The sequence below is a fragment of the Oncorhynchus tshawytscha genome, linkage group LG10 (genome assembly GCF_018296145.1).
Source record: "Oncorhynchus tshawytscha isolate Ot180627B linkage group LG10, Otsh_v2.0, whole genome shotgun sequence".
NCBI lineage: Eukaryota > Metazoa > Chordata > Actinopteri > Salmoniformes > Salmonidae > Oncorhynchus > Oncorhynchus tshawytscha.
The window spans coordinates 8,499,840-8,523,989 of NC_056438.1; the positions used below are offsets into that span (position 1 = coordinate 8,499,840).

At 46.6% G+C, this 24,150-nt stretch overlaps 1 protein-coding gene across 1 annotated transcript in view; it reads left to right on the forward strand.

Annotated features, from left to right (window-relative positions):
• Nucleotides 1–9,024: 9,024 nt before the first annotated feature.
• The window catches only part of LOC121847596 (1-phosphatidylinositol 4,5-bisphosphate phosphodiesterase beta-3-like), a gene marked incomplete at its 3' end in the record, with an annotated part of 74,252 nt that continues 59,126 nt past the window's right edge, over nt 9,025–24,150 (forward strand). Inside the window, 1 exon segment of the mRNA XM_042329453.1 lies at nt 9,025–9,883. Coding sequence (XP_042185387.1) covers nt 9,785–9,883 — 99 coding nt within the window.

Consider the following 24,150-nt stretch of genomic DNA (forward strand, 5'->3'; position numbering starts at 1 on the left):
TTTTTGGTTTACTAAGTGATTTCATATGTGTTATTTCATAGTTTTGATGTCTTCACTATTATTATACAATGTAGAAAATAGTACAAATGTAGAGAAACCCTTGAATGAGTAGGTGTGTCCAAACTTTTGACTGGTACTGTATATAAGGTCCCACAGTTGCATGCCAGAGCAAAAACCAAGCCACGAGGTTGAAGGAATTGTCTGTAGAGATCAGAGACAGGATTGTGTCAAGGCACAGATCTGGGGAAGGGGACCAAAACACTTCTGCAGCATTGAAGGTCCCCAAGAACACAGTGGCCTCCATCATTCTTAAATGGAAGATGTTTGGAACCACCAAGACTCTTCCTAGAGCTGGCCGCTTGGCCAAACTGAACAATCGGGGGTGAAGAGCCTTGGTCAGGGAGGTGTCGAAGAACCCAATGGTCAGTCTGACAGAGCTCCAGAGTTCCTCTGTGGAGATGGGGGAACCTTCCAGAAGGACAACCATCTCTGCAGCACTCCACCAATCAGGCCTTTATGGTAGAGTGGCCAGACGGAAGCCACTCCTCAGTAAAAGGCACATGACAGACAGCTTGGAGTTTGTCAAAAGGCACCTAAAGGACTCTCAGGCCATGAGAAACAAGATTACCTGGTCTGATAAAACCAAGATTGAACTCTTTGGCCTGAATGCCAAGCATCACATCTGGAGGAAACCTGGCACCATCTCTATGGTGAAGCATGGTGGTGGCAGCATTATGCTGTGGGGATGTTTTTCTGCAGCAGGGACTGGGAGACTAATACAGCGAGATCCTTGATGAAAACCTGCTCCAGAGCACTGGGGAAAAGGTTCACCTTCCAACAGGACCCTAAGCACACAGCCAAGACAAAGCAGGAGAGGCTTCAGGACAAGTCTCTGAATGTCCTTCAGTGGCCCGGCCTGAGACCGGACATGAACCCGATCTAACATCTCTGGAGAGACCTGAAAATAGCTGTGCAGCGACGCTCAACCATCCAACCTGACAGAGCTTGAGAGGATCTACAGAGAAGAATGGGATAAACTCCCCTAATACAGGTGTGACAAGCTTGTAGCGTCATACCCAAGAAGACTCAAGGCTGTAATCGCTGCCAAAGATGCTTCAACAAAGTACTGAGTAAAGGGTCTGAATACTTATGTAAATGTGATATTTCCATTTATTTGTAATCAATTTGCTAAAATGTCTAAAAACCTGTTTTTGCTTTTTTATGGAAATGTGGTATTTCCGTTTTTTGTTTTTATTTTACATTTAAAAAAAGAAAAAGTTTCTGCTTTGTCATTATGGGGTATTGTGATGTCATTATGGGGTATTGTGATGTCATTATGGGGTATTGTGATGTCATTATGGGGTATTGTGATGTCTTTATGGGGAATTGTGATGTCATTATGGGGTATTGTGATGTCATTATGGGGTATTGTGATGTCATTATGGGGTATTGTGATGTCATTATGGGGTATTGTGATGTCATTATGGGGTATTGTGATGTCATTATGGGGTATTGTGATGTCATTATTGGATATTGTGATGTCATTATGGGGTATTGTGATGTCATGGGGTATTGTGATGTCATTATGGGGTATTGTGATGTCATTATGGGGTATTGTGATGTCATTATGGGGTATTGTGATGTCATTATGGGGTATTGTGCTGTCATTATGGGGTATTGTGATCTCATTATGGGGTATTGTGTGTAGATTGATGAGGGAAAAAACAACAACAATTTAATCCATTTTAGAATAAGGCTGTAACCTAAACAAAATGTGGAGAGAGTCAAGGGGTCTGAATACTTTCCGAATGCACTGTATATCTCCTAGTTGTAGGACAGACACTTCAAAACCTTGTTCCCGATGATTTCTTTTTTGCCATTTATGAATGTGTTATTCAATGCGTTTATCTGGGCTATAGCAGAAAAGGACAAATTCTGTTTCATCAAATATTATTTATTTTTTATTCCTACAGGGTTCCTAAAATGTTAAATCAATCTTAAAACAATTCCATAATGTATGTTATCTTAGTAGAGATTGATATCTAAGTGCTGAAACCTAAAAGGTGAACATGGTCCTGATAGAAACTCATCTCAAGCTGCTTCCTCGTTCTGAACTATTGCTCAGTTTAGTACCAGTGCTGTAATAGCACCAAGCGACCACTAGGAGGGGGTGTAGGACCACTACATAAGGAAGTGTCCTGTACTGTGTAATATATTAGTAGTCAACACAGAACTTGGCTTCTGCAGCCACAGACGAGCTTTTGAAGTCAACATATCTACTGCGTTTTACACTGTAATTTAATCTCACGCTAACACAGTTTAATTGTGTGTGTGAGTGAAAAAGAGAGAGGGAACGTTGTGTGTGTGTGTGTGTGTGTGTGTGTGTGTGTGTGTGTGTGTGTGTGTGCGTATGCTCCGATACAATGTGTCTTTGTGAGTCCTTGGCATGCGGTCAGAACTGTTTGGATATCAGTGAAAGGAGAGGGAATGAGAGGGATATCGGTGAAAGAGGGAGAGAGAGAGAGGGAGGGAGAGAAAGAGAGAGGGAGGGAGAGAGTGAAAAACGGGAGAGAGTGAAAGACGGGAGAGAGAATGAAAGACGGGAGAGAGAATGAAAGATGGGAGAGAGAGAGAGAGGGAGATGGGAGAGAGAGGGAGGGAGAGAGAGAGAATGAAAGACGGGAGAGAGAGAGAGAGAGGGGGAGAGAGTGAAAGACGGGAGAGAGAGAGAGAGAGAGAGAGAGAGAGAGAGAGAGTGAAAGACAGGAGAGAGAGAGTGAAAAATGGGAGAGAGAATGAAAGACAGGAGAGAGAGAGAGACAGGGAGGGAGAGAGAATGAAAGACGGGAGAGAGAGAGGGAGGGAGGGAGAGAGTGAAAGACGGAGAGAGAATGAAAGACGGGAGAGGGAGGGAGAGGGTGAAAGATGGGAGAGGGAGGGAGGGAGGGAGGGAGGGAGGGAGGGAGGGAGGGAGGGAGGGAGGGAGGGAGGGAGGGAGGGAGGGAGGGGGGGGGAGCGAGCAAGAGAGGGAGGGGAGAGAAAGTGGGAAGGAGGGCTTTCATAATTACCTCATACATCTCCCCCTCTTCTTTCCATGTTTGTCCTCATCTTCATCTTCCTCTCTCTTCATAACCTAATTTAACGACTTTCAAATGATGCATCCTTTAATCTCTTTTCTCTCTCTCCCCTCTTTTCTCTCTCTCTTCTCTCTCTCTCCCCTCTTTTCTCTCTCTTCTCTTTTCTCTCTCTCTCCTCTTTTCTCTCTCTCCCCTCTTTTCTCTCTCTTTTCTCTCTCTCTTTCTCTCCTCTCTCTCTCTCCCCTCTTTTCTCTCTCTCTTCTCTCTCTCCCCTCTTTTCTCACTCTCTCCCCTCTTTTCTCTCTCTGTCTTTTCTCTCTTCTCTCTCTCTCCCCTCTTTTCTCTCTCTCTGCTCTCTTTTCCCTCCTCTCCAGGTCACACTCTCTCCCTCTCTCCCTCCCACCCTCTCTTCCTCCCCCATCTCTATCCCCCCTCATCCTCTCTGTCAGTCTCTCTCACCCTCTCTCTGACCTTCAGTCACTAATCAGGCCAATAGGGAACATGGCCACAGGGCACTGCTGTGTTTGTCACTGTGTATTTTTATCACAATATATTGATAGTTGGCAGAAACAAAAGGTTAGTATGAAGAATAATAGACTATTAATATGTTTCTCTGATAATTTAATGTATATTTCCTTTTGGGAACAGACCACCTGCTGTGAGTCCCAAATGGAATCATATTCCCGATGTAGTGCACTACTTCTGACCAGGGCCTATAGGACTCTGTAGTGCACTACTTCTGACCAGGGCCTATAGGACTCTGTAGTGCACTACTTCTGACCAGGGCCTATAGGACTCTGTAGTGCACTACTTCTGACCAGGGCCTATAGGACACTGTAGTGCACTACTTCTGACCAGGGCCTATAGGACTCTGTAGTGCACTATATATATAGGAGATAGAGAGCCATTTGGAACACAGCCATGTTGTAGAGGCTGAAGTAGGGAAAGTGATTAGAGGGGAACTGACACTTATCAGTTAATGCCAGGCTCTACAGGGAGAGGAGAGCGGGAGAGGGAGAGGAGAGAGTGAATGAGACTATTGCCACCACAGGTGTCCACTCTTTAATGTGGCCTTCCAACACACATGTCTGGAGGATGGGAAGTGTGTGTGTGTGTGTGTGTGTGTGTGTGTGTGTGTGTGTGTGTGTGTGTGTGTGTGTGTCAGCGGGCTGGTGCACTCTGTTGCCGGTAGGAGAGAGAGGGGGAAGTTTTTTTTTTTTTTAAATGTATTTTTAATATTTAGGCGAGAGGGAATTTAGACTGTTTAGCACCTACCTTATGGTGGTCATGTTGGGTTTTAACACATTGGGTTATCTAATGAACTATAACCCATCTATATTACTTGTAGTTGTTATCTTGTTATTTTTAATAGTGTATTCACATATCTACCCACAAAACATGTATAAGAAGTAATGAATGAGACAACACATTGCAAAACAATCTTTTATTTCACCCCACCTATCACTAACACAATGGAAAATACAAGACGGATGCACTAGGTCCAGCACCTGTCCACTACATGCATTTGCACGGGGCTGTGAGCAGTATAGCTTGTGATGGAGATACTGCAACGTGTTGGTTCCAACCTCAAAAGTTACAACAAAGAAAGTTATCAGGTCTGTTAGAAATGAACTGTCCCACTCTGGACAAAGGGAAGCATTTTCACTGAGAGGACAGGTGGACTGTGTTGTAGAAATGTCCTCATCACACTGTGAATCATTTAGTATACTTACAATTTGAATGCGGGGTGTATCATTTCCGTTCTGTATGAAGATTGTCTTACCCGTTACAAAAGTGTTTCAGCCATCCTCTGCCAGGTCACTTGGCCTCTTCGTTCTCTCTGGAAGACGACTCACGTCCGATGTCACTTATTCGCAGCCAGTCACCCCTTCATCACCCCTACAACACACCTACAACACCCCTACAACACCCTTACAACACACCTACAACACACCTACAACACACCTACAACACCCTTACAACACACCTACAACACACCTACAACACCCCTACAACACACCTACAACACACCTACAACACACCTACAACACACCTACAACACCCCTACAACACACCTACAACACACCTACAACACCCCTACTACACACCTACAACACACCTACAACACCCTTACAACACACCTACAACACCCCTACAACACACCTACAACACACCTACAACACACCTACAACACCCCTACAACACCCCTACAACACACCTACAACACACCTACAACACACCTACAACACCCCTACTACACACCTACAACACACCTACAACACCCTTACAACACACCTACAACACCCCTACAACACACCTACAACACCCCTACAACACCCTTACAACACACCTACAACACCCCTACAACACATCTACAACACACCTACAACACACCTACAACACCCTACAACACACCTACAACACCCCTACAACACTTACAACACCCCTACAACACACCTACAACACCCCTACAACACCCTTACAACACACCTACAACACCCTTACAACACCCCTACAACACCCCTACAACACCCTTACAACACACCTACAACACCCCTACAACACATCTACAACACACCTACAACACACCTACAACACACCTACAACACATCTACAACACACCTACAACACACCTACAACACATCTACAACACACCTACAACACACCTACAACACACCTACAACACATCTACAACACACCTACAACACATCTACAACACACCTACAACACATCTACAACACATCTACAACACACCTACAACACACCTACAACACACCTACAACACACCTACAACACACCTACAACACACCTACAACACACCTACAACACCCCTACTACACACCTACAACACACCTACAACACACCTACAACACACCTACAACACACCTACAACACACCTACAACACACCTACAACACCCCTACTACACACCTACAACACACCTACAACACATCTACAACACACCTACAACACACCTACAACACACCTACAACACACCTACAACACACCTACAACACAGAAGATATGTGTTTTCTCATGTCTTAAGGGCGAAGAGACAGAGATGCTCATTGATGACGTTTAAACTTGTATCAAAAGACATCAATAAAAAAATGCTGGTCCCCCCCTTTGCCCTGTCTGTCGTTTTTACGCTCTTATCCAGAGCAACTTTAGTACATCCATTTTAATGAATGGTTCCTTGTGGAAATCAAACCCACAACCCTGCCACTACAAGCATTATGCTCTACTAACTGAGCCACACGGGACTGTCCTAACCTGGCAGCAGTCAGTGCAGCCCACTGGGAAGGAAGTTATTGAGGAATGGTACGAGTTAGAGGAGGAGGACAGCTCAAGCACTGAGGTTTGTGGGGACAACTTGGGGCTCAGTGCCTTCCTTGGCTACCTGACGAACCAATGCAAAGCACTTCATGGATTTCAATGTAACAGCTAGCTGGTTTCTGAGCCAATGATTTATATATACACTAGATGACTGACAGGGGGCGCTGTTTGGAAGCCACCTCCATCTTGGCACTACTCTTCCTGTTCCTTTTCCTACGTTGTAAAAAGTATTTTAGAAGATACAGAAGTGCTTTATTAATAACTAATATTTGCTGTTGCTTATTGTCTTATAGATGTCTTAATGCATTTTTTTTTACAATTATATTGTGTGAAGCAAAACATAAATTTAAAAAAAAAAACATTGTCCTTAAAGTCCTCCAGTGATTTTTGAACTTTGCATACAAGGAGTTGGTTTGATGGGAAGTCGTGATGTCACCCCCCTGCCTGTAGAGACAATGGAGAACAAAGGAGGAAAGCCCCACCCCCACTTGTGATGTCATGAGTTACCTGGACAACCTATTGAGATGTGCATCATTTTGTTAAGTAAATCAGGTTCATGTGAGGTGAAAAGGAGACTGGAGAGCCACTTTCTAGTACATTTTCAGAAAGTACACAAGCCTCTGTCCTATGGACACACTGATATACCGTGAGCCATTGGTGGCTAAAGAAATGTGGAATTCAGAGAAAGTCTCAAGGCAACAATAGGCCTCAGACTGGACACACAAGCAATTGGTATCCAATTGGTAGTTACAGTGTTGTCCCACCATGGTATCCAATTGGTAGTTACAGTCTTGTCCCATTGCTGCAACTCCCGTACAGACTCAGGAGAGGCATGCACCGTCTGAAACACAACCCAGCCAAGCTGCTTCCTGACACAATGCCCACTTAACCTGGAAGCCAACTGCACCAATGTGTCAGAAGAAACACCGTACACCTGGCGACCACATCAGCATCCATTGTGCCAAGCCCACCACAGGAGTTGCTGGTGCGCAATGGGACAAGAACATCTCTAATGGCACAGCTAGTACTGCAATGCAGTGCCTTAGACCACTGTGCCACTCAGGAGGCCCCAATGTAATGTCATTGAAATGACGTGGGAACAAAGTTGATTCAACCAGTGTGTGCCCATTGTCCTATAACTTCCATTGTCAACTAAGTAAAAATACATAAAGCCGACAAATTAAAAACACAAGAAAATATCCTGATGAAAATGCAGGTTCTTTTAGTCACATTCATCTCTCTACTCCGCCTGTCTGCCTCCCGTTCTATCTGTCTTGACTTGTGCTGTAGCTAGTGAAGTGAAGCATTGTATCAATCAACCAACTGGGTCCGGCCCAAAGCTGTAATGCTATCGTGAACTAGCCTATTCTGGGCCCTAAGAGTTACCCGCACCAGTGAGCTCGGGTTGGACACAGCTGATATTGTGTAAAGGGGGAAAAGTGTTGAGGTATTTTATGACGTTTCCTCTGGATATTATGGGATTCTCAGAGACATTTTTGCTCTTTCACACTGAAGACTAGTGATTATCAACTATTATCATTCACAATGGATTTATTTATTTTTTTTTTTTTTTACTTACATGCTGACCCAACCACACACGAGTACGTCCATGTACATATCAAAACAAACTCTGAACCAATTATATTCATTTGGGGACAGGTTAAAAATGTTGCTAGCTTTAAAATATATATATATATATATTCATAAATGATGGTCATGAAATAAACCAAAACGTGTCTCACAAGTGTAGCAGGTTGTGAACTGTGCAAACAACATTTCCACTCCGAGGATGAGAACAGCAAATGACTTAATTAAAACATGCATTTATTAACAGAAATGAATGTAACCAAATGATGGGGATTAATGGTAAATGCACTACTGGTGACATGTGTAATGGGGAATTGATACAAATAAACAATCAAAGGGCAAACAACTCACATGAAACAATAAATGCTAAGAATCGGAGGGGAAACAACTCAGCCATTCTGGAGAGAGACACAGTTTATATCTTCACCACAGACCCTCCCTGTCTTCTTGTCATAACATTGCAAATAGTTTAATACTCAAGACCCATCCTCTTCATATTTGAGAGGTTTTTCACTGACAGCAGCAACTCAATAATCAGCTAGGTCTATTGCCACTTCCACTGCCCAAGTAGGCCTAGGCCTACACAGCTTGTTATTTAAAACCTAACAGCCATTTGTGCTCTCCGGTGAAGTAATTTTACATATTTCATTTATTTTTGTATAGACAGGAATAATTCAATAATTTTGGGCAGATACTTTAAAGGGAGTTTAGCGCTCCCTAAAATAGCTCACATTCCCCGTGTGGAGCATGGTGCTTGCACTGCTAGGGTTGTGGGATTGATTCCAGCAGGGACCAACATGAAAATGTCTACGATCACTACTGTATATTGCACTGTAAAATAACATTTGTTAAATTATGTTTTTGTCAGGTCATCAGGACTATCAAGCCAATGCAACAGCCTGTTTTCAAAAACGGTAGGCTACCACATGGATTGGCATTAAATACAAGTGCGTCGCTGCGGGACAATGTCTAGGCTACTATTCTATTTTGGAGAGGATCGGGATCGATGGGGTCTCGCCTAGGGCGGCATCTCGCCCAAGACCAGGCCTGCCGAGGAAACACGCTACAACATAGCTGACATTCTTTATGGGGTGTTGTAGGAGGCAGCATGCATGAGGACGGATCACTTTGTGTTAGCTGGCAGTGTGAGCGCGTTAAAAACTCCAACGTTCTTGCCACGCTTCAGCGTAAAGTCTCCAACGCACAGAACACGCCTCCAATGAAAAATGGAATGACAGCGTCTGTCTGTCTGAAAAGAAGAGAGTAGAGAAAAAGAAAAAAAACCTTTTCCCCCTCACTCTTACTCACTGAATCTCTCCTTCCTTCTCGCTCTGTCCTGCGTGCTCCCCCCTTTCTCAAAAACATGAAGGAAGAAAGAGAAGAATCCGGCTGGACGAGTGTGGAGAAGGGAAAGTTTGAGGACAGCTTTTAAAAGAAAACGAAAGAGAGAGAGAGGGAGACAATAATATGCGGATGGAATGAAGATAGGGTGCTTTATAGCCATTCAACGCAATTAAGCGAGACATACGGGCTGCGCACAAGAACGCAGTTACTCGACTCTTCTCAACGTAAGACTTTTAGAATCATTTTAGGATAGATGAATACTCAAACCTCGACTATTAAGACACAAATGATCGTATTTACTAAGTCCTAGAGCAGCTTCATGAGCTGCAAGTCACAGCTCATCCCGGAAAAGGACTTAGCCCCGAGGACCAAGAGGCAGTGACTAGGGCAGGTCGCCGCACCCGGAGTTTAGGCGTTGCCACACGGCGTTGACCCGGAGCCATGGCAGGGGCGAAGCCCGGAGTCCACGCTCTACAGCTCAAACCTGTGTCGGTTCACGACATACTAAAACGGGGGAGCAAGTTTATCAAATGGGACGAGGTTAGTAGCCTACATATATATCCAAACGTGTGTGTGTGTGTATTGTTCTCGTATTTTCTCCCCCGCCACAAGTGGCATTCATTTAAAATCTAATAGTAGCATAACTATATGTTAATGTTTTATTGACAAATCTGTACTTTGTGGACATTACTTTGTAGAGCCATGTTGGTTGTGAGAGACAAAGTTGACTTTTGACACCACAGTCAGAGCAGCCCAGAGGCTGTAGTACAGGCTCAACCTGGTCTCAGAGCATTTCGTATGATTCTGCATGTAAATCGCACAGACTCCATTTAGTATATGTTACGTTTTGTATGGTTACATAAGACCAATGGTTACTTAAATAACCCACACCGTAACACTTTAACTCCTAAACTTAATCCTAACTTTAAACATAACCCCTAGCCTAGCTAATGTTAGTGAGCTAGCTAACGTTAGCCACCTAGCTAGAATTCATAACATAACATTGCAAAATTCATAACATACACTACATGACCAAAAGTACCTGCTTGTCGAACATCTCATTCCAAAATCATGGGCATTAATATGGAGTTGGTCCCCCCCTATGCTGCTATAACAGCCTCCACTCTTCTGGGAAGGCTTTCCACTAGATGTTGGAACATTGCTGTGGGGACTTGCATCCATTCAGCCACAAGAGTATTAGTGAGGTCAGGCACTGATGTTGGGCAATGAGGACTGGCTTGCAGTCGGCGTTCCAATTCATCCCAAAGGTGTTCGATGGGGTTGAGGTCAGGGCTTTGTGCAGGCCAGTTAAGTTCTTTCACACCGATCTCAACAAACCATTTCTGTATAGACCTCGCTTTGTGCACAGGGGCATGGGGGATTTCCCTTAACTGGAACTAAGGGGCCGAGCCCGAACCATGAAAAAACGCCCCAGACCATTAGTCCTCCTCCACCAAACTTTACAGTTGGCACTATGCATTGGGGCAGGTAGCGCTCTCCTGGCATCTGCAAAACCCAGATTCATCGGTTGGACTGTTAGATGGTGAAGCGTGAGTCATCACTCCAGAGAACGCTTTTCCACTACTCCAGAGTCCAATGGCGGCGAGCTTTACACCACCTCAGCTGAAGCTTGTGCTTGCGCATGGTGAACTTAGGTTTGTGTGCGGCTGCTCGGCCATGGAAACCCATTTCATGAAGTTCCTGACGAACAGTTCTTGTGCTGACTTTGCTTCCAGAGGCAGTTTGGAACTTGGTAGTGAGTGTTGCAACCGAGGACAGACTATTTCCACACGCTACACGCTTCAGCACTCGATGGTCCCATTCTGTGAGCTTGTGTGGTCTACCACTTTGCGGCCGAGCCACTGTTGCTCCTAGACGTTTCCACTTCACAGTAGCAGCGCTTACAGTTGACCAGGGAAGCTCTAGAGGTGCCGAAATTTGACAAACTGACTTGTCGGAAAGGTGGCATCCTATGACGGTGACACGTTGAAAGTCACTGAGCTCTTCAGTAAAGCCAATGTTTGTCAATGGAGATTGCATGGCTGTGTGTTCGATTTTATACACATGTCAGCAACGGGTGTGGCTGTAATAGACAAATCCACTCATTTGAAGGCATGTCCACATACTTTTGTATATCCAGTTAATGATCAAATCATTTGGTCAGTTATTTGACGTTTCTTATTCGATTCTTGATAAGACTATGAAGATTATGTTGATCTTTGTAGTAATGTGTAACAACAATCGTATGTAGCAAACAATCTACCTGATTTACTCAAAATATATAGTTGAAGTCAGAAGTTTACATACACCTTAGCCAAATACATACATACATACTTTTTGCGATGTCGTGTATAATACGAATTGTAATTTGTAACAAATCATACGAAACGGGTGCTGGACATGAATACATACGAAACATAACAAATCATAAACGACACTGAACCAAAATTTAAACGCAACATGTAACAATTTTCGTTACAGTTCGTATGAGGAAATTTTAAATTATATTTTATTTTATTCATTTATGAATTTCACAAGACTGGGAATAGACATATACATCTGTTGGTCACAGATTCCTTTAATAAAAGGTAGAGGCGTGGATCAGAAAACCAGTCAGTATCTGGTGTGACCACCATGTACCTCATGCAGCGCGACACGTCTCCTTCATATAGAGTTCCATAAAACAGAAGGGGGGCTACAACAACAATGAGTTGGGGAAACGCTAGGCTAGGCTACATGTCAACATACAGGTCCTGTCCCAAATGTGACCTTTTTACGTATCCCTATGGGGTTCTGTTCAAAAGTAGTGCACTATATAGGAAGTAGGGTGCAATTTGGGACGTAACACCCATGTGCAGGTATAGATAGGCCTAGCTCTGTTCTCTGTTTTGAATTCTTGTCAAGCAAGTTTTTCCTCAGCTCAGGTTTTTTTTATTTAAAAAAAAAAAAAATCCACGTTCAAAACAACTGGGAACTCGGGAAATCTCAGACTTCCAACTTCAGTGAATTCAAAACGACCAGGATCTCGAGGGGGGAAAACGGTCATCCAACTCAGAAATCCAACTCTGGTCACTTCTTAGAGCTCTGACTTTCCAACCTGAAGATCACTGACCTCATGATTCGACCTCGAGTTTTTCAGACTTCCCAGTTGTTTTGAATGCAGCAAATGATCACTGCTGGTATTGACCAAACACCTTACTCTGTTTATCTTAATCGGCGTAAAATCAAAGTAAGCATACCGCTGATTAAAACACGCGGTTTTCTGAGTAAATCTCTCAAATGATTAGGACGTGTAAACACCTTTTTTCAAGCAGAGTTCCAGCGCTGTGTATTTGATCTGTACATGTGCTAACAGCAGCAGTTCAGGACTCTCTCTCTCTTTTGTGCAAGTGAAGTGAGTTCGGGAACAACAAAGTATCTTAGTTTGAAATAGTTTGAAATAGTTTTCAAATGTTCTTCCCAAAAATAACGTGGTCAAGTGTGGTAGAGCGTTTATTTTGATTGGTGATTTTCTGCGTTTATCATAATTCCCATCAGGCAGCCTGATTTCAGATGTGTCCATGTAAACAGGATTATTAGGATTAAATTGTTGTTCTTGCAAAGCATTTAAACGTTTTAAACAAATAATTACATTTAAAAATCAGACTATTCACAATAAATCACATTATTGTGTGCAATGTAACCGTAAGAGGTGAATCAGAATTTAGCCTAGGCTGAAACACCTAAATGTGTGTGGTCATAGCTGTATTTTAAACACCATTGTAGGACTATTTTAGTCCTATTAGTGTACCAGATAAACAAGTATACAATCTGTGTTTTAATAAAGCAAGACAAACAAGTTTTACAGAGAACCTGGGATCTGCCTCTCTCCCTAATAATTTATCTTCCGCGTGTTTCACACCACCTCGCCTGGCAACCTGCTCGCCTGGCAACCTGCTTGCATGGCAACGACCTCGCCTGGCAACCACCTCGCCTGGTAACCACCTCGCCTGGCAACCTGCTCGCATGGTAACCACCTCGCCTGGCAACCTGCTCGCATGGTAAACCACCTCGCTCGCGCCTGGCAACCTGCTCGCATGGTAACCACCTCGCCTGGCAACCTGCTCGCATGGTAAACCACCTCGCCTGGCAACCTGCTCGCATGGTAACGACCTCGCCTGGCAACCTGCTCGCCTGGTAACCACCTCGCCTGGTAACCACCTCGCCTGGCAACCTGCTCGCATGGTAAACCACCTCGCCTGGCAACCTGCTCGCATGGTAACCACCTTGCATGGTAACCACCTCGCCTGGCAACCTGCTCACATGGTAACCACCTCGCCTGGCAACCTGCTCGCATGGTAAACCACCTCGCCTGGCAACCTGCTCGCATGGTAACCACCTCGCCTGGCAACCTGCTCGCATGGTAACCACCTCGCCTGGCAACCTGCTCGCATGGTAACCACCTCGCATGGTAACCACCTCGCCTGGCAACCTGCTCACATGGTAACCACCTCGCCTGGCAACCTGCTCGCATGGTAACCACCTCGCCTGGCAACCTGCTCGCATGGTAACCACCTCGCCTGGCAACCACCTCGCCTGGCAACCTGCTTGCATGGTAACGACCTCGCCTGGCAACCTGCTCGCCTGGTAACCACCTCGCCTGGTAACCACCTCGCCTGGCAACCTGCTCGCATGGTAAACCACCTCGCCTGGCAACCTGCTCGCATGGTAACCACCTCGCATGGTAACCACCTCGCCTGGCAACCTGCTCGCATGGTAACCACCTCGCCTGGCAACCACCTCGCCTGGCAACCTGCTTGCATGGTAACGACCTCGCCTGGCAACCTGCTCGCCTGGTAACCACCTCGCCTGGTAACCACCTCGCCTGGCAACCTGCTCGCATGGTAAACCACCTCGCCTGGCAACCTGCTCGCATGGTAACCACCTCGCATGGTAACCACCTTGCCTGGCAACCTGCTCACATGGTAACCACCTCGCCTGGCAACCTGCTCGCATGGTAACCACCTCGCCTGGCAACCTGCTCGCATGGTAACCACCTCGCCTGGCAACCTGCCGCATGGTAACCACCTCGCCTGGCAACCTGCTCGCATGGTAACCACCTCACCTGGCAACCTGCTCGCATGGTAACCACCTCGCCTGGCAACCTGCTCGCATGGTAACCACCTCGCCTGGCAACCTGCTCGCATGGTAACCACCTCGTCTGGCAACCTGCTCGCATGGTAACCACCTTGCCTGGCAACCTGCTCGCATGGTAACCACCTTGCCTGACAACCTGCTCGCATGGTAACCTGCTCGCATGGTAACCACCTCACCTGGCAACCGTGGCATGCGTGTGTGTAGGGGAAATATTTAGTTTAACTGTCAGTTGAAGTATTTTACAACTTGTTTTCAATAGAAAAACAACAGACACCAATACGTCAGTCTACACATCTCATGTCAGTATGGTGGAGGAGTTTATTAGTGTCTGTTGGTAATTCATTATTCACGTATAGTTACAGCCAGACTGACCAGTAGAGGGGCCACTAGGTGTGTTTGGTTGTAGGTGGGTGTGTTTGGTTGTGGGGGTGTGTTTGGTTGTGGGTGGGTGTGGTTGTGGGTGTGTGTGTTTGGTTGTGGGTGGGTGTGTTGTGTGAGTGTGTGTCAAATCAAATCAAATCAAATCAAATTTTATTTGTCAAATCAAATCAAATTTTATTTGTCACATACACATGGTTAGCAGATGTTAATGCGAGTGTAGCGAAATGCTTGTGCTTCTAGTTCCGACAATGCAGTAATAACGAGCAAGTAATCTAACTAACAATTCCAAAAAAAACTACTGTCATACACAGTGTAAGGGGATAAAGAATATGTACATAAGGATATATGAATGAGTGATGGTACAGAGCAGCATAGGCAAGATACAGTAGATGATATCGAGTACAGTATATACATATGAGATAAGTATGTAAACCAAGTGGCATAGTTAAAGTGGCTAGTGATACATGTATTACATAAGGATGCAGTCGATGATATAGAGTACAGTATCAACGTATGCATATGAGATGAACAATGTAGGGTAAGTAACATTATATAAGGTAGCATTGTTTAAAGTGGCTAGTGATATATTTACATCATTTCCCATCAATTCCCATGATTAAAGTGGCTGGAGTAGAGTCAGTGTCATTGACAGTGTGTTGGCAGTAGCCACTTAATGTTAGTGGTGGCTGTTTAACAGTCTGATGGCCTTGAGATAGAAGCTGTTTTTCAGTCTCTCGGTCCCAGCTTTGATGCACCTGTACTGACCTCGCCTTCTGGATGGCAGCGGGGTGAACAGGCAGTGGCTCGGGTGGTTGGTGTCCTTGATGATCTTTATGGCCTTCCTGTAGCATCGGGTGGTGTAGGTGTCCTGGAGGGCAGGTAGTTTGCCCCGGTGATGCGTTGTGCAGACCTCACTACCCTCTGGAGAGCCTTACGGTTGAGGGCGGTGCAGTTGCCATACCAGGCGGTGATACAGCCCGCCAGGATGCTCTCGATTGTGCATCTGTAGAAGTTTGTGAGTGCTTTTGGTGACAAGCCGAATTTCTTCAGCCTCCTGAGGTTGAAGAGGCGCTGCTGCGCCTTCCTCACGATGCTGTCTGTGTGAGTGGACCAATTCAGTTTGTCTGTGATGTGTATGCCGAGGAACTTAAAACTTGCTACCCTCTCCACTACTGTTCCATCGATGTGGATGGGTGTTCCCTCTGCTGTTTCCTGAAGTCCACAATCATCTCCTTAGTTTTGTTGACGTTGAGTGTGAGGTTATTTTCCTGACACCACACTCCGAGGGCCCTCACCTCCTCCCTGTAGGCCGTCTCGTCGTTGTTGGTAATCAAGCCTACCACTGTTGTGTCGTCCGCAAACTTGATGATTGAGTTGAGGCGTGCATGGCCACGCAGTCGTGGGTGAACAGGGAGTACAGGAGAGGGCTCAGAACGCACCCTTGTGGGGCCCCAGTGTTGAGGATCAGCGGGGAGGAGATGTTGTTGCCTACCCTCACCACCTGGGGCGGCCCGTCAGGAAGTCCAGTACCCAGTTGCACAGGGGCGGGGTCGAGACCCAGGGTCTCGAGCTTGATGACGAGCTTGGAGGGTACTATGGTGTTGAATGCCGAGCTGTAGTCGATGAACAGCATTCTCACATAGGTATTCCTCTTGTCCAGATGGGTTAGGGCAGTGTGCAGTGTGGTTGAGATTGCATCGTCTGTGGACCTATTTGGGCGGTAAGCAAATTGGAGTGGGTCAAGGGTGTCAGGTAGGGTGGAGGTGATATGGTCCTTGACTAGTCTCTCAAAGCACTTCATGATGACGGATGTGAGTGCTACGGGCGGTAGTCGTTTAGCTCAGTTACCTTAGCTTTCTTGGGAACAGGAACAATGGTGGCCCTCTTGAAGCATGTGGGAACAGCAGACTGGTATAGGGATTGATTGAATATGTCCGTAAACACACCGGCCAGCTGGTCTGCGCATGCTCTGAGGGCGCGGCTGGGGATGCCGTCTGGGCCTGCAGCCTTGCGAGGGTTAACACGTTTAAATGTCTTACTCACTTCGGCTGCAGTGAAGGAGAGACCGCATGTTTCCGTTGCAGGCCGTGTCAGTGGCACTGTATTGTCCTCAAAGCGGGCAAAAAGTTATTTAGTCTGCCTGGGAGCAAGACATCCTGGTCCGTGACTGGGCTGGGTTTCTTCCTGTAGTCCGTGATTGACTGTAGACCCTGCCACATACCTCTTGTGTCTGAGCCGTTGAATTGAGATTCTACTTTGTCTCTGTACTGGCGCTTAGCTTGTTTGATAGCCTTGCGGAGGGAATAGCTGCACTGTTTGTATTCAGTCATGTTACCAGACACCTTGCCCTGATTAAAAGCAGTGGTTCGTGCCTTCAGTTTCACACGAATGCTGCCATCAATCCACGGTTTCTGGTTAGGGAATGTTTTAATCGTTGCTATGGGAACGACATCTTCAACGCACGTTCTAATGAACTCACACACCGTATCAGCGTATTCGTCAATGTTGTTGTCTGACGCAATACGAGACATCTCCCAGTCCACGTGATGGAAGCAGTCTTGGAGTGTGGAGTCAGCTTGGTCGGACCAGCGTTGGACAGACCTCAGCGTGGGAGCTTCTTGTTTTAGTTTCTGTCTGTAGGCAGGGATCAACAAAATGGAGTCGTGGTCAGCTTTTCCGAAAGAGGGGGCGGGGCAGGGCCTTATATGCGTCGCGGAAGTTAGAGTAACAATGATCCAGGGTCTTTCCACCCCTGGTTGCGCAATCGATATGCTGATAAAATTTAGGGAGTCTTGTTTTCAGATTAGCCTGGTTAAAATCCCCAGCTACAATGAATGCAGCCTCCGGATAAATCGTTTCCAGTTTGCAGAGAGTTAAATAAAGAGTTCAGAGCCATCGATGTGTCTGCTTGGGGGATATATACGGCTGTGATTATAATCGAAGAGAATTCTCTTGGTAGATAATGCGGTGTTTGGTTGTGGGTGGGTGTGTTTGGGTGTGTTTGGGTGTGTGTGAGTGTGTTTGGGTGTGTGTGAGTGTGTTTGGGTGTGTGTGAGTGTGTTTGGTTGTGGGTGTTTGGGTGTGTGTGAGTGTGTTTGGGTGTGTGTGAGTGTGTTTGGGTGTGTGTGAGTGTGTTTGGGTGTGTGTGAGTGTGTTTGGGTGTGTGTGAGTGTGTTTGGGTGTGTGTGAGTGTGTTTGGGTGTGTGTGAGTGTGTTTGGTTTGGGTGTTTGGGTGTGTGAGTGTGTTTGGTTGTGGGTGTGTGTGAGTGTGTTTGGTTGTGGGTGTGTGTGTGTGTGTGTGTTTGGTTGTTTGGTTGTGTGTGTGTGTTTGGGTGTGTTTGGTTGTGGGTGTGTGTGTGTGTGTGTGTTTGGTTGTTTGGTTGTGTGTGTGTGTTTGGGTGTGTTTGGTTGTGTGTGTGTTCATAAAGACCATTTATCATAAATCAACTTGTTAGCGTGATATCCACTGTTGTGTTGACACTTCACACACACTATAGAAAGTGAATCTTTCCCTACAGTGAATGTGGTTTTATTCTGGGTGTTTTGTGTTTCACTCTGAATGACTTCCTGTCTCAGCTTGTTGTGCTCTCTGGAGCCAAAACGACTTTCCCCTCCCTTCTTCGCTCCCTCTCTCCCTCAACTACATCCGTTCTGCTCCTGAATTAGAGAGAGAGAGAGAGAGAGAGAGAGAGAGAGAGAGAGCTCACAGTGAAACACACCATGACACTCTGAGGGCTGAGAAACACACAGAGATCAAAGCCCATTGTATTGACCCGGGGGGGACTCAGTGATTGTCTAAACGAGTCACACTATGTACTGAAACGCATTGTTACAGTAGAGATGGATGGAGGGATGGATGGAGGGAGGGATGGAGGGAGGGATAGAGGGAGGGATGGATGGATGGAGGGAGGGAGGGAGGGATAGAGGGAGGGAGGGAGGGAGGGATAGAGGGAGGGAGGGATGGAGGGAGGGAGGGAGGGATAGAGGGAGGGAGGGAGGGATAGAGGGAGGGAGGGACAGACAGGCAGAGGGAAAGAATGAAGGGAAGACTGAAGGAGTGGTAGAGACAGAGGGGACAAGAAAGGTTGTAGGTCAAACACTGCCACATGTGAAGTGAGGGATTCTGGGATTGACATGTGTATTCTCCTCTTCTTCTCTCCCTATTTCTCCTGTCCTCTATTCTCCCTCCTCCTCTTCTTCTCTCTCCCTATTTCTCCTGTCCTCTATTCTCCCTCCTCTTCTTCTCTCTCCCTATTTCTCCTGTCCTCTATTCTCCCTCCTCTTCTTCTCTCTCCCTATTTCTCCTGTCCTCTATTCTCCCTCCTCCTCTTCTCTCTCCCTATTTCTCCTGTCCTCTATTCTCCCTCCTCCTCTTCTCTCTCCCTATTTCTCCTGTCCTCTATTCTCCCTCCTCTTCTTCTCTCTCCCTATTTCTCCTGTCCTCTATTCTCCCTCCTCCTCTTCTCTCTCCCTATTTCTCCTGTCCTCTATTCTCCCTCCTCCTCTTCTTCTCTCCTCCCTATTTCTCCTGTCCTCTATTCTCCCTCCCCTCTTCTTCTCTCTCCCTATCCCTCCTGTCCTCTATTCTCCCTCCTCCTCCTCTCCTCTCTCCCTATTTCTCCTGTCCTCTATTCTCCCTCCTCCTCCTCTCCTCTCTCCCTATTTCTCCTGTCCTCTATTCTCCCTCCTCCTCCTCTTCTCTCTCCCTATTTCTCCTGTCCTCTATTCTCCCTCCTCCTCTTCTTCTCTCTCCCTATCCCTCCTGTCCTCTATTCTCCCTCCTCCTCCTCTTCTCTCTCCCTATTTCTCCTGTCCTCTATTCTCCCTCCTCCTCCTCTTCTCTCTCTCTATTTCTCCTGTCCTCTATTCTCCCTCCTCCTCTTCTCTCTCCCTATTTCTCCTGTCCTCTATTCTCCCTCCCCCTCTTCTTCTCTCTCCCTATTTCTCCTGTACTCTATTCTCCCTCCTCCTCTTCTTCTCTCTCCCTATCCCTCCTGTCCTCTATTCTCCCTCCTCCTCTTCTTCTCTCTCCCTATTTCTCCTGTCCTCTATTCTCCCTCCTCCTCTTCTTCTCTCTCCCTATCCCTCCTGTCCTCTATTCTCCCTCCTCCTCCTCTTCTCTCTCCCTATTTCTCCTGTCCTCTATTCTCCCTCCTCCTCCTCTTCTCTCTCCCTATTTCTCCTGTCCTCTATTCTCCCTCCTCCTCCTCTTCTCTCTCCCTATTTCTCCTGTCCTCTATTCTCCCTCCTCCTCTTCTTCTCTCTCCCTATCCCTCCTGTCCTCTATTCTCCCTCCTCCTCCTCTTCTCTCTCCCTATTTCTCCTGTCCTCTATTCTCCCTCCTCCTCCTCTTCTCTCTCCCTATTTCTCCTGTCCTCTATTCTCCCTCCTCCTCTTCTCTCTCCCTATTTCTCCTGTCCTCTATTCTCCCTCCCCCTCTTCTTCTCTCTCCCTATTTCTCCTGTCCTCTATTCTCCCTCCTCCTCCTCTTCTCTCTCCCTATTTCTCCCTGTCCTCTATTCTCCCTCCTCCTCCTCTTCTCTCTCCCTATTTCTCCTGTCCTCTATTCTCCCTCCTCCTCTTCTTCTCTCTCCCTATTTCTCCTGTCCTCTATTCTCCCTCCTCCTCTTCTTCTCTCTCCCTATTTCTCCTGTCCTCTATTCTCCCTCCTCCTCTTGTTCTCTCTCCCTATTTCTCCTGTCCTCTATTCTCCCTCCTCCTCCTCTTCTCTCTCCCTATTTCTCCTGTCCTCTATTCTCCCTCCTCCTCTTCTTCTCTCTCCCTATTTCTCCTGTCCTCTATTCTCCCTCCTCCTCTTCTTCTCTCTCCCTATTTCTCCTGTCCTCTATTCTCCCTCCTCCTCTTCTTCTCTCTCCCTATTTCTCCTGTCCTCTATTCTCCCTCCTCCTCTTCTTCTCTCTCCCTATTTCTCCTGTCCTATATTCTCCCTCCTCTTCTTCTCTCTCCCTATCCCTCCTGTCCTCTATTCTCCCTCCTCCTCCTCTTCTCTCTCCCTATTTCTCCTGTCCTCTATTCTCCCTCCTCCTCCTCTTCTCTCTCCCTATTTCTCCTGTCCTCTATTCTCCCTCCTCCTCCTCTTCTCTCTCCCTATTTCTCCTGTCCTCTATTCTCCCTCCTCCTCCTCTTCTCTCTCCCTATTTCTCCTGTCCTCTATTCTCCCTCCTCCTCTTCTTCTCTCTCCCTATTTCTCCTGTCCTCTATTCTCCCTCCTCCTCTTCTTCTCTCTCCCTATTTCTCCTGTCCTCTATTCTCCCTCCTCCTCTTCTTCTCTCTCCCTATTTCTCCTGTCCTCTATTCTCCCTCCTCCTCTTCTTCTCTCTCCCTATTTCTCCTGTCCTCTATTCTCCCTCCTCCTCTTCTTCTCTCTACCTATTTCTCCTGTCCTCTATTCTCCCTCCTCCTCTTCTTCTCTCCCTATCCCTCCTGTCCTCCTGTCCTCTATTCAGGTCTCTCTCCCTATCGCTCCTCCTCCTCTCCTTCTCTCTCTCCCTCTCCTCTTCCCTCCTGTCCTCTTCAGGTCTCTCTCCCTCTCTGCTGTCATCTCTCCCTCCTCCTCTCCTTCGCTCTCTCTCCCTCCTCCTCTCCTTCGCTCTCTCTCCCTCCTCCTCTCCTTCGCTCTCTCTCCCTCCTCCTCTCCTTCGCTCTCTCTCCCTCCTCCTCTCCTTCGCTCTCTCTCCCTCTTTTTCGCTTAATGATTTTCCCGTCGTCCCTTTCCCTTCTCCTCTCCCCTCCCTTTTACTCTCTTCTCCTCACCAGAGTCCAAAGGTTCTCTGCTGTCATCAACCTTTATGTTGCCAGAGCAACACACACACACACTGGTTATCCCTGCATAATAACTGATTTATGAGGTGCTGATATGAAAACAGACTTTACCTTTATACTATACATAATGAGAACATTCTCTCTCTCCACCTTCTCTTTCTCCCTCGTCCCACCACTTTCTTCCTGTTCCCTCTCTCCTTCCTGTTCCCTCTCTCCTTCCTGTTCCCTCTCTCCTTCCTGTTCCCTCTCTCCTTCCTGTTCCCTCTCTCCTTCCCGTTCCCTCTCTCCTTCCGTTCCCTCTTCCCTTCGTTCCCTCTCTTCCCGTTCCCTCTCTCCTTCCCGTTCCCTCTCTCCTTCCCGTTCCCTCTCTCCTTCCCGTTCCCTCTCTCCTTCCCGTTCCCTCTCTCCTTCCCGTTCCCTCTCTCCTTCCCGTTCCCTCTCTCCTTCCTGTTCCCTCTCTCCTTCCTGTTCCCTCTCTCCGTATCTTTGCGTTATACAGCAGGCTGTATCTGTCAGTGTTCCCAGGCGGTTCATAGTGTGGTTTTTGAACACAGCAGCAGTGACCGCACATGAGAAAAGAGCATAAACCACACAGACACTCTGTGAGCTACACAAGAGAGACAGTTGTTGGCTTCAGGAATGGCTGAGATGTTTGTGGTGTTCTCTAGCTGTGAGGGAGAGGTGAGGGAGAGCAGAACTCATATCCATGTGTGAATAGACTATCATTAATAAGGCCTGTGCATGGAGGGGGTCTGGAGAGCAACAGGTTGTGGAGAGGGAGGATGAGGAGAGCGGGAAGACTGGAGTAATAGACAGAGATCCGAGGAGAGAGAGAGAGATCCGAGGAGAGAGAGAGAGATCCGAGGAGAGAGAGAGAGATCCGAGGAGAGAGAGAGAGATCCGAGGAGAGAGAGAGATCCGAGGAGAGAGAGAGATCCGAGGAGAGAGAGAGAGAGAGAGAGAGAGATCCGAGAGAGAGAGAGAGAGAGAGAGATATCCGAGGAGGAGAGAGAGAGAGAGAGAGATATCCGAGGAGAGAGAGAGAGAGAGAGAGATATCCGAGGAGAGAGAGAGAGAGAGAGAGATATCCGAGGAGAGAGAGAGAGAGAGAGATATCCGAGAGAGAGAGAGAGAGAGAGATATCCGAGGAGAGAGAGAGAGAGAGAGAGAGATATCCGAGGAGAGAGAGAGAGAGAGAGAGAGAGATATCCGAGGAGAGAGAGAGAGAGAGAGAGAGAGAGATATCCGAGGAGAGAGAGAGAGAGAGAGAGAGAGAGATCCGAGGAGAGAGAGAGATCCGAGGAGAGAGAGAGAGCGAGACTAAGTGTTTAGGCAAAACACGACACGCTGTAAATGTGCAAAATAACTTGTGTGTTAGGTCTGTATTCACAAAGCATCTGAGTAGGAGTGCTGATCTAGGATCAGTTTTCCCTTTTTAGATCATAATGAATTAGATTATATGGACAGGGGGGCACCTGATCCTAGATCAACACTCCTACTCTGAGACGCTTTGTGAATACAGAACTAACTCCTGCTTCTTTACAGCGTGTCGTGTTTTTGGGTCATATTCATTAGAAACCAAACGGAAGAAAACACACTGAAACCGGGGAGGGACTTTGTTGAACTTGTCCAATAAGAAACATTATTTTTATTTATTTTTTTGCTACGTGTGCACCTTATGAATACGGGCCACAACAACAATCCTATCACAGTGGAGAGAGAACCATAGCAGTTGTCCTTTTATGTTTGATGGCTGAGCACATCTAGCAGACTGTAGTTTCAACGTTGGTCGTTGCCAACCAAGGTGCCTGGTAGTTCTTTCTTTATTTTTATCTTACCTTTATTTAACTAGGCAAGTCAGTTAAGAACAAATTCTTATTTTCAATGACAGCCTAGGAACAGCGGGTTAACTGCCTGTTCAGGGGGCAGAGCGACAGATTTGTACCTAGTCAGCTCGGGGGTTTGAACTTGCAACCTTCCGGTTACTAGTCCAACGCTCTAACCACTAGGCTACCCATTTAACAAAATATACCATGATGAAGACGGCCTGTCTGTCCAAAACGTTGGACGGAAACATTTTTTTTGCATCTGAGCTCCTAGAGTTCGGTTCTCGTTTATTAAAAAATACTTGAAACACTTTTTTTTCTTTTTTTAAGTCCTCCGCTAGCACCTCGCCTAAATAGGTGTGCACTTCTTTTGCCTCTAGATTACCTGGTATTTCTATGTCACTCTAGGAGGGAAAGTGTGTGTGTGTGTGTGTGTGTGTGTGTGTGTGTGTGTGTGAGAGAGATATGGTGGAAAGTGAAACCTCCATGTACAGTAAATGGTAGTGAATGACACTGAAACCACTCCTGGCCCCCATAGGGGCCGTCTGAGACAGACCTAACGAGAGTTATTGAATGGAGATATGGAAAGCACTGGAAAGGTGAAACCTCCATGTACAGTAAATGGTAGTGAATGACACTGAAACCACTGGAAAGGATAGGAGAGACCTGGACGAGGAGGAG